This window comes from Haliotis cracherodii, unplaced genomic scaffold (assembly GCF_022045235.1).
Source record: "Haliotis cracherodii isolate W230 unplaced genomic scaffold, xgHalCrac1.p SCAF_14, whole genome shotgun sequence".
NCBI lineage: Eukaryota > Metazoa > Mollusca > Gastropoda > Lepetellida > Haliotidae > Haliotis > Haliotis cracherodii.
In genome coordinates, this window is record NW_027266269.1 from 22,513,064 (window position 1) to 22,533,576 (window position 20,513).

The window sequence follows — 20,513 nt, forward strand, 5'->3', positions numbered from 1 at the left end:
GTCGCTGGTGTGTCCCCATGGTCTGTCGAGCAGTTTCCGCAGCAGTAACAAAGCGATCTTGAAGATGCTGTCGCACAATCTGACGATCCTGGCGTCGGGTTGTGACCCTTGGTCTTCCACAACGTGGTCGGTCATCTGTAGTGTTGGTGGTCTGGTACCGTTGCTGGAGACTTGAAATGCAATGGCTACTTGCCGGGAGGTTTGTCCAGCTTGCAATCGTCCAAGGGCTTGGTGTCGCTGATTTCTTGTCAATCTTGGCATGTGGTAGCAATTCAATAACGAACGAATGTTATCCGATCTGGGTGGATTTTTATAGGTCAAGAAATGGGTGAACGCATGAGCATTTCAATTTGCACGGCACTTGGGTGCATCGGGTTACCATGGCCGTTGCCGTGATGCGTTTGGGCGATCGGTTTCATTGTCATCTGCTTTGTTTTTTTATCATCAAATTTATTTTTTCCGGACAAGGTAATGGTAAATTTTAGAAACTTTGACAAAAAGTACCCAGATATTTAAATGACAACTTTCCTTGCAATGTTTCTTGCGGTGACGTTTCTTTTGCTGTTCAGTATATTTTGAACACTTTGTCGTGTCAGTCATGAATGTACCTTAATTATTAGCATGTATACGTATAGAGCTTAGCAGGCGAATGTGTTTTGGGATGGTAAATATCATGTAACCTATTATAGGAATACACATTGTAAAGTGGGCGGCAAAAGAAAGTATAGGTCGAGTTCCATGATCGATAAAAAAATAACAAGAAGAGGTTTTGTTGTGAATTATAAAATAATCTTGGGAGGGGTAACAAATGACAGTTTGAATGAAATTGTGCAATATCAAGTAATGTTAGCTCAAGGCAGAGACCATATATCGGTATATGGTCTCTGCTCAAGGTAAACAATGGTGGGGTAAGAAATTTCATTTTCAAAAGTTGTCTGAAATGTCACCAAAACATTGTCAGACACACTGCAAGTCCATTGTCGACACAGTTGCCTTCAATAGGGTGTATGACCTCCAGCTGCCTTAATGCATGCTGTGATACGCCGCCTCATCGATGACGTCAGTCTTCTCATGACGTGGACTGGAATCCGTTGCCACTCGTCTCTCAGGGCCTGCTGCAATTCTTGTCGGTTGACGGGAGGCTGATTGCGTGCTCTAATCTGTTTGTCAAGATGGTCCCACAGATGTTCAATAGGATTCATATCGGGTGAGTGGTCAGGCCAGGGCAAAACGTCAACGTTCTGCTGGTTTAGAAAGTTCCCAGTCAGTCATGCAGTATAGGGCCTGTCATTGTCGTGTTGAAACAATGTCCCCTGCTGTTGGTTTTGTAAGAACGGAAGCACAACTAGCTGCAACACTTGGTCTCAGGTTTCCCTGTATAATCACCAAATCAGTCTTCTGATCTCCACAAAAACCGCCCCACACCATGAAACCTCCCCTGCAGCATGGATGGACCTTTCGAATACACGCCGGAGCCAAACGTTCCCCTCTGCGTCGACAAACTCGTTCTCTGCCGTCATTTCGAAACAAGTTAAACCGATTTCATCAGTTAACAGCACTCGACGCCAATTTCTCACTTGCCAGCGTCGAACCTGCCTCGCCCATCGCAGTCTCAGGCGTCGATGTTGAGCAGTCAGTACCATACCTCGGAAAGGACGATATGCTCGGATTCCAGCAGCACGAAGTCGTCGTAGTACTGTACCTTGGCTAACGGGATGTCACAACGCAGTTGCTGCCGTCGCCGTCGCCGTTACGAATCTGTTTCGCAGATGAATGAGCTGTATCTGACCGTCTTCCAGTGGTGTTGTCACTCGGGGTCGTCCGGTTCCAGGCCTGTCCTGTGTCCTCCCTGTCTGCCTGTACCGTTGAATCAGCCTGGCTACTGTCAATGGTGTAGTACCAAACCTTCTGGCAATTTGGACCAGTGTTGCCCCCATTTCGGCCATACCGATGGCTCTCTATCTCTCTGCTCCTGTGACAGTCGTTGCATTTCTTTTGTGTGCTTTCATCACGTGTGGTTATACCCTGCAGACGAACGCATTTATACAGCTAACATACACTTGCCGTTTATGGCGGATTGGGGGGCAACTGCTCAAGAGGAATTTGAAGATCGGGTTAGAAAGGGCTTCAGCAACCCATGCTTGCCCTAAGAAGCGACAATGCTTGTGGTAAGAGGCGACTAACGGGATCGAGTTGTCAGGCTCGCTGACTTGGTCGATACATGTCATCGTATCCAAACTGCGTGGGGGGTACACTGTAAATCAACGATAGAAAATAAATTTTGCGTTAGTCAGAAGACAGGTCGAAACAAAGAAGCCACGATTTAACTCGCGCTTACACCACTAGTGCGCGTTATGTCTATTATTTCGAGGGCGGTCGGGTAACCTAGTGGTTAAAGCGTTCGCTCGTCACGCCGAAACCCGGGTTCGATTCCCGACGTGGGTACAATGTGTGAAGCCCATTTCTGGTGTCCCCCGCCGTGATATTGCTGGAATATTGCTAAACGCGGCTTAAAACTGTACTCACTCACTCTATTATTTCGAGGGGTCGTTATTTCGAGGTTATTTTATTGAAGTTTCATATTCCCCATATCAACCCGAGACCCACATATCAGCCCTCTGTTCTTGATATGGTCACTAATTGGTAATTGGCAACGGACAATGGGCAAACGGGAGACCGGGGGTAATTAGCACCGAGAGGTAAAGGAATGGAAATAGCAACGGGCAAATAAAAGCCAGCAAGATAATTAGCAACGACAAAGATCAAAGCAATAAGTTCCAAGCAATATGCAGATATATTCCCTAGTCACGGTCCATGGCTGGCTGGTGTCTCCTGGTGTAAATGGCTTCTTGTAGTTTTCTTTGTCGCCAATTGTTGTTGTTGGTAGACAGGACTTCCATTATGATGTTATGATCTTTGTTCTTGAGGATGTGTTCGGAAACAGCGGATTTCCGGTCTAGTTTGTTGACAGAGGTCTGATGGCTTGTTTTATCTGGAGATGGTGGCATGAGTTGTAGTTGATGTACTGGTCTGAGTGTGTAGGCTTGCGGTACACTGATGTTCTAAGTCCATCATCTGTGGTTTGGAGGGACATGTTTAGGAATGGAAGGCGTTGATTGGTTTGTCTCCATGGTGAACTGGATTCCCTAGTGTTTGGCTTTGAGATGTTTTAGGAGCTCTGTGGGGTCGTTCTGGTGGGCTATAGTCGTGAATATGTCGTTGACTTGCCGGTACCAGCAGAGGGGTTGGAATGGTGCTCATCTTTCGAAGGTGGAGATAGAGGGGGGCCAATATGCAGTCCGTGGATTTGTTTGTAGATTTTGTCTTTGAAAGTAAAAAATGATGTGTCAAAGCAGCTGGGGGAGGCTAGGATGATGATGCTGTCTTTGGTGAGTTTGGTGTCTCGATCTTTATTAAATAAACAAAGCTTTTCTCAATAACGCACTAATGACAGATGACCTTATCATGTGAATAGCAATATATATACCCCATTATTTACTTTTTGATTATTTACTTTTTCTGACATATGATTGGATGACATTGATGTCAAGGTCACCAGGTTTAACACCAGCTAGTGTATACCATAACTTGAGGATTTATGAATGGAGTTTGATGTATATATATATATTATACTACGTACACACACACACTCTTTACTATCTTGTTGTAAGAGGCCACTAGCTGGAATAGGGTGGTCAGGCTCGCTGACTTGGTTGATGCATGTCATCGTATCCCAAAAGCGTTGATCGATGCTCATGATGTCAATGACTGGATTGTCTGGGTCAGACTTGATTATTTACAGATTGCCCTCAAATAGCTGGAGTATTGTTGAGTGTGGCGTCAAACAAACAAACATCAAAAAATTATTACACTGCAAATTGGCTTGCGCAATACAAATATCCACACTCATCCACCCACCGATTTTTCAGATTAGATTATCCCCACAATATAATATTCTGAGGATGAAATGGTTGTTACATATATTACATATGTTAAGGTTTCAGGGCCAGAATATGTTCCCACCAAATTATGTTGGTAGTAAGAGGCAACTCGTTTGGTTTGGTTTGTTGTTTTACACCGCACTTCGTGCTATATGACGGCAGTCTAAATAATCGAAAGGTGATTTTGCTTGTCGTAAGAGGCGACTAACTTGTCGTAAGAGGCGACTAATGGGATCAGATGGTCAGGCTCACTGACTTGGTTGATGCATGTCATTGTATCCCAATTGCATGGACCGATGCTCATGATGTCAATCACTGGATTGTCTGGTCCAGACTCGATTAATCACAGACTGCCGTCATAAAGCTGGAATATTGCTGAGTTCGGCGTTAAACAACAAACAAACAAACAAACAAAACTAATGGTTGTCATATACCCAGAGTATACCTGAGTGCAGCGTTTTTGAAATAAAAATGTAAATTACCACTTTCATGACACAAGAAGACGCCAAGCAAATGTTCTGATATGTTTATTATTTCATTCTCCCAGTTGTTGCTGGCTGAGACTGATCTCTCCATGACCAGGTCACAGAGCGTACAAAAGCAGTTGAACACCACACCCAGATCCCAAGCTCGGGTTGCCATGACAACCGAGGCGGAGGCCAGGTAGGAGAGAGTGATGATGACATGATGATATATTGATGCTGAGCCTCAAGCATGATCCTGTCCAAACTTTTGTAGACCTTACAAAAGTTTTAATGCTATGAGAGAGATCTCTACAATACATTTATGAACCTTCAAAATATTTTAATGCCCTAAACTGAATCTCTCTAAACATTTATGAACCTAAAAAACATTGGATCCCAAAACAGAATCTTAAAAAATCATAACCTTTTTAACATTAAACGAGGAGGCTTGAATTTAATTATTATTAATTTCCTAGCCCTATGACTATTTATGTTTTAGTGATTGGAAGATGAAATGTACAGTTATTTTACTGGTGGTTACATACTATTTTTTGTGGTATTATTCCCTGATGAATTAATTAATTAATGGATAAAAGTAAGTTAAATTTTGATCCATGTATTACTGGGCAGAGAATTTACAAGTTCCATATAGTCTTAAAATCCTTATAGGTAATTAAAGCAATACCATTATTCAAATACCATTAATAAAATACCATTAATAATACCATAAAACCAACCGAACAAATTATGAAAACGAACAAATGTATCAAAATTAGAATCACGGACATCAAAATTTAAACATAATATTTGAAAACTTTGTATATTCCATACTTCATCATATTTCATACAAACATATTGTGAATTCTTAATTATGATTATGAAATGGAACAATAACAAAAAATATCTGCAGTAGGATCAGTTGTTATGAAGATTTTTAAAAATTCATTTAAGGGACTGACCACTTCCTGTTTGAAAAGAAATCTGCAAAATACAGCAAAAAAATCATTCTGACACAGGTATTATAACAACATGAAATTGTTATACGAAAAAAAATACGAAAATGTTTTTTAGGTGCCCCTTGCAGAGAGGACAAGATATGACCCATCTCCAGCAGCCCAAGTGTGATAGCTGAGGCTCAGCCATCAGGAAGAGGATGAATTCGTGCCCACACAAAAAGTTAGCAAAAGGACTTAGTACACAAAGTCAACTCAGAAGCATTGGTTTGTAACTTGTATAAAAATTACAAGTTCATAAACATGTACAAATTTTATCATAATAAATTATTGGTCGCTCATGCACATGCACAGGCTGCTAAGGCGTCAGGGTCACTGAAAATAATCATTACTTTGGACATCGGGCTCACTAATGCTTTTTTGTGACTTATTGAAACATTTCATTGTAAGGCCATATAAAAAACATGTTTGTAATCCCCACCTAATGCTAAAATGTATGCCAACCCTAATTTCTGCTTGATATCTGGTTATGATTTTTCCATGTTCCAATCCTACTTTTCATTGTCACAAAAATGGTAGGAGTTATGTCCCTTGAAGAGTTTCATCAAACTGCTGAAAGTCTGTAGGTTTTCAAAAGTTGTAAGACAAAAATTCTAGAAAAAATGTAATGTGAATCAATTCGCTCACAATGACACAACCTTATATTCAATTATTAATTCTTAAACTTTTCATTGTTTCATGAAAGTCATTTCTTGAGCTTTACAGTTTCTAGGACTTTTCTTTTGTTTCTCCCTCATAAATTCCTGACACAACAGATCCCACATGGAAGAATATACAGTGCCGTAGCCAGCTGGGGGGTCTGGGGGGGGGGGGGGGGGGGGGGGCAATTCCCCCCTTGATTTTTTATAGAAAACAGTTTTATTTGAATGAAGTTGGGGACAAGTGATACTTGTACAAATATTTGCCCACCCTGTCAAAAAAAGTTAACTACGGCCTTGATATACCAAGGTCATTCTCACCAAATAAATTTTGTTTCACTTTCATATAGGGCAAGAAGGTTATTCTGGGTTTTTTTTGCATGCATATAACGAAATATGCATTTGATTTCTCATGCATTACTTAATCAAATGTTTCATGTTCACCCTCACAATACATAAGTTGTTTCTATGGAAACCAGTGGCAGAAATGTACAATTCCTTCTCGAAACTGCTGTCATAGTTAAGGCGCAACCTATCAAAACAACTAAATTGTCTCAGCAACGGACAAAATTCCTGTCAAGACTCTTCAAAGAGAAAATATTTCACCCAACACGAAGAATGAGATACCATACAATGCAATTTCTTTTCATATCAATGTTTAAATCTGAAAAGTGTTGAGATGAAATACTGTCAATCCTTTTTTCCAACAGTTCAGATTCTTAAGGGTTGAAACTTCATGAACATCAGAAAAAAGTATGGTTGATGTCAAATAAATAGATGCTTCTTTGGTCAAGAGCAGTTCAACACTTTAAAGTACTACCAGACAGTCATTGACCATCATGTACTGAGTTGCAACAGAATAATTAAACATAAGAACACTGCATGGTGATTTCCAAACATTTTCAAAGAGCCTTCAAAGCTATTAAGTCTCTTTCTATGTATACACAATTCACATTTCTTTCTAAAATTATTCAACATTTTTTCTGTACATTATATTCAAAATAAAACTTTCAAATACAGTTTCATGCTTAATCAACACTAGAGAAAAATGTATATGTTTGAGGTAATTTTCACTTTGTTCATATGGCATAAATAATAGAGTAATACGAGGGGTAAAAGATGATGACAATGAATTGCAGTCATAAAAATGTAATAAAAACTATTTGAAAAAATCACAATAATTATTTGTTGACCTTGTAAAAATACAAAGGCATCAATGCAACTAAAACCGCATAGTAATTTTGACCATTAGTACAAAGTATATGAATATTCACACTTTGCATCTTAAAATAATCACTTTCCAAATACTGTATTCGACGTAATAAGCGCCCTGCTCTAATAAAGGCCCACGACAAAATTTGCGAATATATTGGCTAGTGAACAATCCCAATCAGCACCCCTTCAAATTGATCAACGTATACAAGACTTATTTATTCATATATTATACATACTTGTGTGTTATATGCCCTCTAAATTATGGGATATTAAATTCAGGAAATATATATTTGTTGTGTATAATACACACAGACTTTTCTTTCGTATCATTTAGGCTGTCAGCATAAACAACAACATTTATGATCTTTCAGCTCTTTTTTTTCCACCAAAATTATATTCTAATACGAGCCCCATATTTCTAATTTTGAGAGTGCCCTGGGCGCTTATTATGTCGAATGCAGTACTTGCATAAACAACAACAAAATGGACTTTAAAGTGAAGACAACAATGATATCAGCACAGCAACTATTTCTGCTACAGGCAGGCTTCATTGTCATTTAGTTTTAAATGTTCAATACACATAGAGAACCTTATGTACAAGTCATGATGCAAGAAAGCAATTTCATACAAAATGGGTGTGCCTTACGTACTTTGGCATTGGACAAAACACAAGGGCTGTGGTGGAAGATCGTTAGTCAACTATAAGTAAACACAAGCTGACAAATATTTATTTGGTTTTGGCCCTCTACTTCTAGATACTGATACCAAGGCGAAGGGTGCTTCATCTTAACAGCGGAGCAGTCCAGCGGGAGGCTCATGACTTATTCGGGTCGGTTGAAACGGACGCTGGGTCTTACTTGTCAGGTCAAAACTTTGTTTTTTGACCCCGTTATTCTTTTTTCTATAAAATTTGATATTTGGGGTTGAAATCAATTTCATACTTCAGCTTCATGTTAGTCAGTGGTTCAATTACCTAATTATTGTGGGACGTAAATACCTGTCCACCCTCAATAATAATGTTCTGATCCAGCATGCATAATTAGCCTCATGAATATTCATGTTCCAACCCTTGAACGGCTTCGCTGTTGTACCGACCTATGTTTGGAATATCTCTGTCCAAGCTATTGACAACCATATTTCTTTAAAGTGTTCGAGTTGTCGTAACATTGCGTAGTTTGTTCATTTATATCTAAAAATACCCCAATTACATATTTAAAGCACAAAACCTTTATTCCTGGATAAATTCTCCATTTTATGATTATTTCAATAGTGTCTTATTTGTGAAAAAAAATATTTCTTACCTACAATAGTATTTTCCTTCAAACTTTGGCGATATATTATTATTTGGCTAATTCAAAATGAGGGAAATATGACTTTAGTCCCAAATAGGCCAACCCAATTAAAGTTCTTGTTCAAACAGTTGGAATATAATACCTTAGAATACATGTATCTAGAAAAGCACACATTCCCAGGGATACATTTTTACTTTATTGAAAAACTCAAACATTCCAAAGAAATATGGTATTTTTCATTACTTGAAAGAAATTCAGCAGTTGATCATATATTGCTCAGCTAGTTGGCCAGCACTTCTAAAACATGTACAAAGTGTTTGTTCATAAGGCAGTTGCTGTTGTTCCAAGTCTTAAACTGACAGACATTCTGGGTAGTTGTGACACAAATAGCACCACTGTCTTCTCTCAGAATTATCTCCCTTTGCTAATACTGCAGACGTGACATTTTCCACTACAGCTTGACAGAACTTCACAACCAAACAGGCAGCGACACGACAATGGAAATGTGTTACAAAGCAAAGGGAGATAACTGGATCAACTACGTCAGAAAATCGGCCAATAATCTTTGCTTGTGAATGTAATCCCTTTGCTGTGAAAAGTCAACTTCAAACCTCACTGTATTAGTGTTCCATTCCCACACAGTCCACACGCAGAAATCTTTTCTTGAGCCCTTCAGCAGAAATGACTTATGAAATTTTGAAGAAATATCTTCGTCTCTGCTCTGGAGTCCATATCGTATAACAAGTTGTCCGGCGAGTAGTACACGTATGCCGTGTACTATAAATGCTGTCGTCATAGTAACCTGACTACACATCCAATAGAAAGCCACTGCTGGGGCTGTGTCCTCTCACAGTAGTATTGTCATATAAATACATATATATAACAATATCAACACGCTGTAGTGGCCCACCCATCGTTGTTAGCATTCAAACTCCTGTTGTGTGATGGCATTCAGATCTTTCATCAGGCCTTCCAAGTTGGCCATCTCCGCCGTCAGCTCCTCGGTACTCAGAGATTTCTGGAAGTGAAGACATGAGTTAACAAAACACTTAAGTCTCAATAAATAAAAAGGCAGGCTCGTCACACCGATCACCCGGGTTCAATTCCCCACGTGGGTACAATGTGTGAAGCCCATTTCTGGTCTGCCGATATTGCTGGCATATTGCTAAAAGAGGCGTCAAACCATACTCTCACTCACTCACTCACTCACTCACATTCACCTGTGTAGCGCCTGAGATGAAATATATCAAGACGAGTTGAAAAAAGTTACAAATATCCAAGGCTTGATGAGGATAATGTTATTTTAACAATGATCTTGTAACATTTGTGCTTGGAAAACACTCGGGTGAGATTCTGTTTATTATTCAAAAACTTTCTGCCAACCTTTTCAGTTTTTAAACAGAAATAACCAGTGTCTTGAGAATAAAATTTCAGCTAACAAGCTCCTTTGGTAGTGAAAATCGTGACGTCACTTAATTATGTGTCATGCATAGCATGGAATGCACAGCATAATGTTGCAATTTCATTGTAGCAGTTTCTCGTCAGACATATTGTCTGATCTCATCCACGTGCTATCTTCTTTGGATGCTAGTTTTGGATGACTAGGTTGTGCCCGGTGAACTTTCTATTTAGACAATATGCATTGAGGATTCTTGGTATGAGTCAGAGAGCATTCAGACAAACATACTTGATTTCTGTATCTTTGAAAATGAATTTAAACATCCAATTCTGAATGTAACTAATAAAAGGCCTTGTTATAATGTTATTCTAGATATTGGATATTTAGTGCCAACCAACTGCACCCAATTAATATAACTTATACCTTGATTATTTTAAGAAAGACATTATAAGAAAAAAAAGATTATTACCCATGTGTTAATGAGATAGTCTAGAAAGTCTTTCATAACACAATTCATATCTCTTTTCTAAACAATTTCATTTTCAATAGAGCTGGCTAGACTTGCTTTGTTATAATCTAGATTGGCTTGGGTTGAGTGAGTGAGTGAGTTGGGTTTAACACCGCTTTTAGTATTCCAGTTATTTCACGGCATGTCAGCTTAATGTGGAGGAAAGCCCGAAGTGATGCAGGTCTCAGACGTTTACCACTCGTGTGAAACGTGTTTGGGTTGAAACAACATAATTAGGAATAATAAATTTGATGTTGTTATCATTCTCCTCAGTTCTCCTACAAACATACTTCATTTCTGTATCGTTGAAAATGAATTTAAACATCCAATTCTGAATGTAACTAATAAAAGGCCTTGTTATTATGTTATTCTAGATATTGGATATTTAGTTCTCCTCAGTTCTCCTACCTCCATGCCATTGTCTTCTTTTCCCGATTTCCCCGCTTTGAGCGTCACGTCCGGTGCTTTGGAGGTGATCAGTGGGAGAGGCGACCGAGACTTGATGGGTCCGGTCGTGATAGGCGGAGTGGGCTTCTTGTAAGGACTAAGATTAGGCTGTGGTTTAACTGTAAAGAAATACACCTTGGTTATGATCCCTTCAAGAATTGTCTTATAGTAAGACTAAACATTCTTGTTTCTTAGGCACTGTAAACTACAAATCAGACACATACTGTTATCGACTTAATAAGCGCCCCGTTCTAATAAGCACCCACTGCGATAGTGAACATCCCAATTAGCCTCCTTTCTTTCCGATTGATCAATGTACACAAGACTTATTTATTCGTGAATAATATGCACTCCTGTGTTATATGCACCCTTAATCATGGGCAATTAAATTCTGGAATAATCTGTCATATATAAACATTTCAGGGTGTTAGCATAAACCACGAAATTTACGATCTTTCAACTGTTATTTTCACCAAAATAATCGTCTAATAAGAGCCCCCTATTTCTAGTTTTGAGAGTGCCCTAGGCACTTATTACGTCGAATATCGTAAATAAAAAAATGTATTATTCTACACTAAGCAACATGGCCCCTTTCCACAAAGCTATCTTATCTACTTTTTTGGTAGGTCTATGTTAAAATATGGGAGTGATGATGGTATAAGTGATAAGGCCAGATGCTTTTTGAAAACTTGATTGACTAATCCACGACTCCAAAACATTGAAATGTAAAACAATATAAAATAATGAAAAGCAGGTTTTTTTATTCCACCTACAAAAAGATAAATAAGATGTTAAAAAACAAACTCATTTACTATAGCCATAAATACTAATAAAATATTAAAAATACTATAATTAAAACCTGTTGAAAATTTATCATAAAAATTTCAAAACACAAAGAGTGGAATTCTGTTTTAGTTTTAGGCCACAAATGTGTAATCCCACCCCAAGATTCTTGGTTTGGTTTGTTGTTTTATGCTGCACTCATCTATATTCCAGCTACATGACAGTGGTCTGTAAATAATCGAGTCTGGACCCGACAGTCCAGTGATTGACATCATGAGCATCGATCCAAGCAATTGGGATTGATGACATGCATCAACCAAGTCAGCGAGTCTGACCACCCGATCCCGTTAGTTGCCTCTTACGACAAGCATAGTCACCTTTTGCAGCAAGAATGGGTTGCTGAAGACCTATTCTACCCCGGATCTTCACGGGTCCCCCACCCCCAAAAATCTGTCTGAAGATCAGTTTGTGGAAAAAGACCCTGATGTTTTCACTCTAACAACCGACTTAGGGAGTGAGTGAATGTTGTTTTATGCAACAGTCAGCAATATTCCAGCCACACCATGCCAGCTTGTAAAGGACCAGGCAAATCAGTGACTAACAAAATGAGTAGACAGTGCTATATTTTGTTCTGTTTGTTTGTGGTTTAACACTGCACTCAGCAATATTCCAGCTATATGACGGCGGTCTGTAAATAATCGAGCCTGGACTAGACAATCCAGTGATTGACATCAGGATCATTCATGGAATTGGGATACGATGACATGCATCAGCCAAGTCGGCGAGCCTGACCATCCCTTTAGTTGTCTCTTACGACAAGCACAGTCGCCTTTCACAGCAAGCATGGATTGCTGAAGACCTACCCCGGATCTTCACGGGTCGTCAGTGACAGGAATAGTATAGCACAGTCACCTTTTGCGGCAAGCATGGATTGCTGAAGACCTAGCCAAGATCTTCACGGGTCGTCAGTGACAGGAATAGTATAGCATAGTCGCCTTTTGCGGCAAGCATGAGTTGCTAAATCTTGCCGGATCTTCACAGGGGACTGCCATCAGACACAGTGATGTGCCAACAGCAAAGGCACTGAGCCTGACTGACAACCAATCCACATTTATATCCACTACCAAAGTAATCTCAACAAGACAACTATCCTAAGTCTATGTTAAAGTGTAGGAGTGATCTAGTCGGTCACAATCCCTAAACAATGACAACGAAGAGTCGTTTTTTCCGACCCCAATCAAACCAAACTTCCCAACCATTTTTTCCCAGCAAATTATCGTTTTATACATATGACATATAAACATTCACACATAATTTGAACAAAATCTAATTGGCTTCATATTATGGACCTTGCAGAGAGAGTGAGAAAAAGGTTCTTGTTCTATTCTGGGGCCTTGGGAATTTTGAGTCACAAAATATTTTAGTTCACTGGTTCAATTACTTTCTTCAGAAGGAAGAGCAAAACAAATCTTTTTTCAAGAACAGCTGTTTCAGCCATCGAGTAATTTCCGTGAAAAATGTTTTGTTTGGAGACCCAAAAAATTCGTTCTGTCTCTGGAACCAATTATTTTTAATTAAATTGCAAGGGATAAACCCCCTAAAAATTAATAAGGCCACGCACACAAACAGATTACAGTTTCTTGATTGGCTCATAATAGAATTAGCTTTCTGGAATGAGAAATAAATTGTAAGAGTTTCTGTGGCATTTGATTGGCTAACCGAGCAATTTGTTTACGTTTCCATAAACCGAAAAACAAAATGCCATGCCAATGGACTCCTGTTTCCTTATCAGCTGATGATAGAATGGGAAGTGCTTTGGTTGCCCTACCGCACTGAATGATGTCACTGATGTCGTGTAGTTGTTTACGGCTTTTTCGTGTTGACAAAATAAACAGCCGCTGAAGTTTATCTTTAACATATTTATTTACACGAATTGACCTGATTATGTTTTTGTGTTTTAAGTGTTCTAAAATTAACAACTTAAAAAAAAAAAATACCAGTCCCCACCCACATCAAATGGTCGGTGCCCTCGTTGCTTGGCAACCCTGGAAGCTGAGTGTTCATTGACTCCTACCTATGTGTCTGGGTGGGGTAGCTCCTGGGGAAGGGGGGCCAGGGAGAGCAAAACTCCGCAGCGGATTGGGGGTGCGCCCCAGTGAAACCTTCAAGGCCTCTGACGAGACCACCCCACTTGTCGACTCAGCGAATGTGTTTGCTTGCTGATCATATTGGGTTGGTGATTCAGGTGACATAAGGCCTGGAATTAAGCATGATCACAGTTATCTCCCTTTGTCACATGATCTTTTTCAAATTTTCAAATATTTTCCGATGATGTTTGATTTTAGGTCTTGAATTGATTTGTCTTTTCTTTTCATCAAAACACGAACTTGTTAGAAACAAAGACAAATTCACTCGACAGATTTTGGAAGACGAGACTGTTCTCATGCATTTGGCGACTCTGGAGAATGGAAGGGGCGGGACGAGAGATGTTATAGCTGGTTGGATGAGTCAGTACGATGTAGGGGTCACATGCAAATGAGTGGGGTCAAAGCCTTGAAGCTATGATTATACATGTCTAGAACACTCAGCTACCACACCGGTGCTAACCCGATTCACCGACACTCAATCTCATTAAAATCAGATCTTATTTCTCACTGCTGCTAAACAAGGATCTGAGACTATCCCATTACGGGTCACGTCAGACCAAACTTTGACCGACCAGTAGAATGACTGACAAGAAGTCGACATCAGCCAATCAGAAGGTAGCTTTCTCAAGCTTTACGGCATTAATATCAAATTGGCGACTACGCTTTCGAAACCTATTTTGACAAATTTTCAATTAAAATTTTGGAACCTGAACATAAGAACATTCTGGAATGGCTAATGTATGGTCTAGATTGTATGATTAGAAATCACATTCCAACTATCACTTTGATCCGGTAAGCAACGCTCTGATTGGTCAGATGAAAGGTTGTTCTGACTAGACCCCTTACGGGATGTCCTCAGATCTTTGTTTAGCGGTAGCGAGTACTAAGATCAGATTTTAATGAGATTGCACCGACACTCAACATGTACAAGGGTCACGTGACTTGTGACAGACATGACTGGACACATGGAGACATTGAACGTCACTTCGGGACAAAGTTAATCATTTCTCACACAAGTCTACAGCACAATACTCAACCTTGGAACATGAAACTGCGGCGTTTAAATCATCGTCAAAACTTCACGGTCTGTATATCCCAAATCCCTCGATCAACCAAGAATACATGGCCGCTTTGCAGTGTAGTAATGATGTGCATCTATTTTTAGTAAACTTATACTGGTATTAGGCCGTTCTTAACTCATGGAAGGTCAATAGAGCCTTTAAAAGTAACACCTTTGCACGAAACCATATATGGCCTTATGTTTTAAGATTTATCCATGGGCAATATTTCAGCCACATCGTCACCTCACAAGGCTATACAACCAGTGAAGATGCGGGGTAGAATAGGTCTTCAGCAACACATGCTTGCTGTAAAAGGCGACTATGCTTGTCGAAACAGGCGACTAACGGGATCAGGTGGTCAGGTTTTGCTGACTTGGTTGATGCATGTCATCGTATCCAAATTGCTTGGACTGATGCTCATGTTATCAATCACAGGATTGTCTGGTCCAGGCTTGATTATTAACAGACCGCCGTCATATAGCTGGAATATTGCTGAGTGCAGCGTTAAACAACAAACAAATAAACATGGCTATATCGTCACTTCACAAGGCACAATGCACACATTGTGTCAAGTGAGAAATATATCCGATTGTGCAACCTTAGCCGAGCTGAACTCGACACTTTTGAAATTGGTTGGTAATAATAGCGACAGATCGAGTGATGGAGGATTATACAAACCCGTGAAGTATTCGCGATGTGTGTCTGAGAGAGTATTAGTATCAATCCCTGGACTTACCTGTCAAGCACATTAATATGGATGTGAGGTGTGTGTAAAGTGTGGTACCGATAGATTATGTATAATCTAAACATTGCCAACAGGCAGGCATGGGTTGCTGAAGACATATTCTACACCGGATCTTCACGGGTCAGTTTATTTTGTAGCAAAATTGAAGTATTGAGACTTGGATTAACACTTGTCCACAGCAGTGTAGGAGTGCCAGGCTAGCAGACTTGTGTGACTTTCGAAGGCTGTATAGGTCACAATAGAAGATTTTTCTTTCAACAAGTAAAGGTCACTCATAAATCAAGAAACTTTGGGGGTAGAGATGTCTGCACTACATCTGATTGGCTACAGCTAAAAGAAACTACCGTATTCACCAACTGTTCAGAATACATCCAGAGTATGAAAAATGGAAAATACATTTCAAATTGGTGTGTGAGGGAAACAATAGGGATATACAAACCTTAGGTGTGCATGTTCATGCAATAATCAAGTATCAAAGAAATTAAAAGTGTAAGATGGTGAGTGTACTATACGTGTATCAATACTCTCAAAACCTGAGCAGATTATTTATTATGTGGTTAAATGTAAGATGCATTTAAGTGCCCACTTTGCTGAAACAGTGAATTCCAACAATTTCTGCAAAATTTCCGAATTTTTTTGCAGAATTCTGCAGAAAGCACCGGAAATCATGATCTCTGCTGTTATGAGAAGAAGTAAAGAAGGAATACATGCCATAGCCTATTCTACTGGCGTAGGAGTCTTCAAACACGTCAGGGGGATAGCCCACACAATCGTCTTCGCTCAATGATGACATGGCTTTTGCTGACGAGGAAAACAAACAAATCATGCCACAAACACAGCACGCACACACGCTAGAAAAATATTAGTCTAAATAGAGTCTTTATAAAGTCTTAATAGATAGGGAAAAAGTTACACTGCCTAATTTTATGATCCTTTATCAGAGTAGCCAAAGTGATCGCATAAATCACATGAATTTTCCAGATTCCAGATTATTCGAAGTAAAATAGACCTCTAATCACTATAGCAATTTATTACTATTTTGAATCAATATATTCCTAATTAAGAAGAGGAATACCGGTATTTAACAGCCTCTAAGATATGAAGTTTAAAAACCTTATTCAACCATCAATATTAGTTCTTTAATCAGAATGTATTTTTGTGATGATATTTGTTTCCTTTGACCATTCCAACTATTATTTAATATTGAAGAACTTAATTTCCAATATTTCAGATGAATATAAGAGAAAAACAATTCTTTTAATGAAAATATAAATTTTCATCACATTTCATGATACTGGTAAACTACTAAATTTTTTATTTCTTTTTGAAATAACATTTTTTTATTCAATAAAAAAATCAACACCATACTTTACATTATAACTGCAGAATTTCTCAAAAGTTTACCAGGTATGCATTTTAAAAAAATTCTTTCTTTTAAATTTAGAGTTAGTGAGGGACACCATCAAGTTCAGCAACCAGTTAATGACCATCCTCATTTATCCAGGGTATGATATCTCCATTCTATCATGACAAATACCCTGGACCCATGCACATCCACAGTTTCATTTCAAAACAGCATGATGCTAAAAATAGCCATCCAATCAAATTCTTCTCATGAGCAAGAGAATGTCTGTGCGATGTTAGTGATGAAAGAGATGGAGATTGTGATGTCACTTCTGAAACGAAGCTGTGGTGGCAAATGGGTCCAGGGTATTTATCCCAATAGGCTGGAGATATAATACCCTGGCTACAAGAAGATGGTTAATGCCTCAACAAACGTTACTCAAAAGCTGGGTGATGTCATGCAGGATACACTGAATGGAAAACCATTGTCTGTGGACCACAACAAACCATTTCATATTTTACCAATTTTCTGCTCATGAGCATTTAAAAGCAATATCGTAATCCAAAATGGAAAGCAATTATTTGTTACAGTCCGTTACGAGGAGGTGCAAAATTTGCAAAATTGAAACAAGCAAATGTTAAGTGAGAAATGTGTTAGAATCAGAGGATGCTTTTAAAGTCAGTAAATTGAAGAGTGATTTTATTAAAGAAACATATTGCCAAAATAACAAAATTAAATAAAAATGCCTTTAAAATTATTGAAGGACATGACAAACTTGAATCAGATTAAATATAAGTTCTCAACTTGAAAAATTGAAATAAAACAATGAAAAAGATAATTTCAAGAAAAACGTTCCACAGAAATTTAACTATGATACTCACTTGAGCTTGACTGAGGTATATCTCCGGCGTTGACGCGGGGCGTTGAAGTGTACTGAGTGTTGTACTGGGTTCGAGGGTACACAGGTCGCATGGGATGACCTCCGACGTCTCGCGGGTCAATCATTTGGGTAATGTGACCATTTGGTAATGCTGTTACCGTGGCAACCGCTGCAAGCAAAATGGAAGGATGTAAGCATTTGTGAAACTTTGTTAAAAAAACTTCAAATGGTGAACCAAAGATTACCTCGAGGACATATTTTGTTTGTTTGTTTGTTGTTTAATGCCGCATTCAGCAATATTCCAGCTATATGATGGCGGTCTGTAAATAATCAAGTCTGGGCTAGACAAACCAGTGATTGATATCATGAGCAACGATCGATGATGTCATGGTATGAAAACACGCTATCAGCAAAGTCCCCAATCCTGACCACCTGGTCCATTACATTGCCTCTTACAACCAGCACAGGTTGCTAGGGAACAAAACTAACCCAGAATCCCTACTGTCTCCCCATCTTACAACCAGCAAAGGTTGCTAGGAAACAAAACTAACGCAGAATCGCCCCTGTCTCTGTATCTTGCGACCAGCATAGGTTGCTAGGGAACAAAACTAACCCAGAATCCCCCGGTCTGCCCATCTTATGACCAGCATAGGTTGCTTGGAAACAAAACTAACCCAGAATCCCCACTGTCTCCCCATCTTACAACCAGCAAAGGTTTCTAGGAAACAAAACTAACGCAGAATCGCCCCTGTCTCTGTATCTTGCGACCAGCATAGGTTGCTAGGGAACAAAACTAACCCAGAATCCCCCGGTCTCCCCATCTTATGACCAGCATAGGTTGCTTGGGAACAAAACTAACCCAGAATCCCCACTGTCTCCGTATCTTATGACCATCAATAAACCAACTGCTGGGGACCAGGGTCTCTCCTGGGTCCCAGAGCCATTGAGAGCCATAAAGTGACTGTGCCTATTACTCTAAACTCAACAGTGCAAATGTAAATATATTGTATTTTGCTACTGTGAAATACACAGATTTAGTCAAAGTCACCAAAATAAATTTACTATAATTTGCAATGAAAAATAAATGTTTCCTTTCATGCTTAAACAATACAATTTCATTTGAAATAAACATCAGTATGTTTGTTCAGTGAAGTGAAAGTAGTGGGAATTTGCGAACAGACAAATACTTCTGTCCTGTGACGATGATGAAGACCTACGTTCTTTCTGAAGAGGCTGTGCATCCACTGGGATGGTGATGGGTTTCGGACGGACGATGCTCCTCTGATGTGCCGGTTGGTATCTTTCCTCCCCACTTGAGGGATACCCACTCTCTCCTGAAGGAGACAAATATCACCGTTAGAACAAACATATAGCCACTCTCTCCTGTAGGAGACATATATCACCGTTAGAACAAACATATAGCCACTCTCTCCTGTAGGAGACAAATATCACCGTAAGAACAAACATATAGCCACTCTCTCCTGTAGGAGACAAATATCACCGTAAGAACAAACATATAGCCACTCTCTCCTGTAGGAGACATATATCACTATGAGAACAAACAAATAGCCACTCTCTCCTGTAGGAGACAAATATCACTATGAGAACAAACATATAGCCATTCTCTCCTGTAGGAGACAAATATCACCGTAAGAACAAACATATAGCCACTCTCTCCTGTAGGAGATAAATATCACCGTAAGAACAAACATATAGCCACACTCTCTCCTGTAGGAGACAAATATCACCGTAAGAACAAACATATAGCCACACTCTCCTGTAGGAGACAAATATCACCGTAAGAACAAACATATAGCCACACTCTCTCCTGTAGGAGACAAATATCACCGTAAGAACAAACATATAGCCACTCTCTCCTGTAGGAGACAAATATCACCGTAAGAACAAACATATAGCCACTCTCTCCTGTAGGAGACAAATATCACCGTTAGAACAAACATATAGCCACTCTCTTCTGTGGGAGACAAATATCACCGTTAGAACAAACATATAGCCACTCTCTCCTGTAGGAGACAAATATCACCGTAAGAACAAACATATAGCCACTCTCTTCTGTGGGAGACAAATATCATGGTTGGAACAAACATATAGCCACTCTCTTCTGTAGGGGACAAATATCAAGCCGGCATATTTACAAGCTAATGTATTCACAAGCTGGCGTATTCACAAGCTGGCGTATTCACAAGCTTGTGTATTCACAAACCAGTGTATTCACAATCTGATGTATTCACAGGCTGATGTATTCACAAGCTGGTGTATTTACAAGCCAGTGTATTCACAAGCATGCTGTATTCACAAGCTGGCATATTCTAAATACTGACCAACAAAAGAGTTTCTCCGTTTGTCCATGATGTCTAGCCCTGGAGGGAACTCGTCCAGCCGGTCGGAGGAGCCTCGCGATGACCGACGTAGCGTGCTGGTGGCGACGGACATGTTGGACTCGCTGCGCTGGGACTTGTCCATCTTGCCCATCTCCATGTGGTTGGGTTGATGGATCCACAGGTCTGGGGGCTTCACATCCTTGGGCATCCCCTTCAGGGGCTTGTTTGGAGACTTGTAGCTGGGAAATCACATTTGTGGTTAGTGAGTGAGGGTGACGGCGCTTTGAACCGAA

The 20,513-nt window shown here is 39.6% G+C and overlaps 1 protein-coding gene across 6 annotated transcripts in view; it reads right to left on the bottom strand.

Annotated features, from left to right (window-relative positions):
• Positions 1-4,462: 4,462 nt before the first annotated feature.
• LOC139461104 (neogenin-like) overlaps positions 4,463-20,513 on the bottom strand; it is a 157,788-nt gene continuing 141,737 nt past the window's right edge. For 3 of the 6 annotated variants that reach the window (XM_071242630.1, XM_071242629.1, XM_071242628.1), the window contains exons 19-24: positions 20,221-20,459; positions 19,096-19,212; positions 17,880-18,047; positions 13,775-13,957; positions 10,879-11,036; positions 4,463-9,581 (exon numbers count right to left, since the gene is read on the bottom strand). In XM_071242630.1, coding sequence (XP_071098731.1) covers positions 9,483-9,581; positions 10,879-11,036; positions 13,775-13,957; positions 17,880-18,047; positions 19,096-19,212; positions 20,221-20,459 — 964 coding nt within the window. In that variant the 3' untranslated portion in view covers positions 4,463-9,482. Of the gene's footprint in view, positions 9,582-10,878; positions 11,037-13,774; positions 13,958-16,364; positions 16,455-17,879; positions 18,048-19,095; positions 19,213-20,220; positions 20,460-20,513 lie in introns of all 6 variants that reach the window. The other 3 variants (XM_071242634.1, XM_071242631.1, XM_071242633.1) reach the window with 2 other exon arrangements.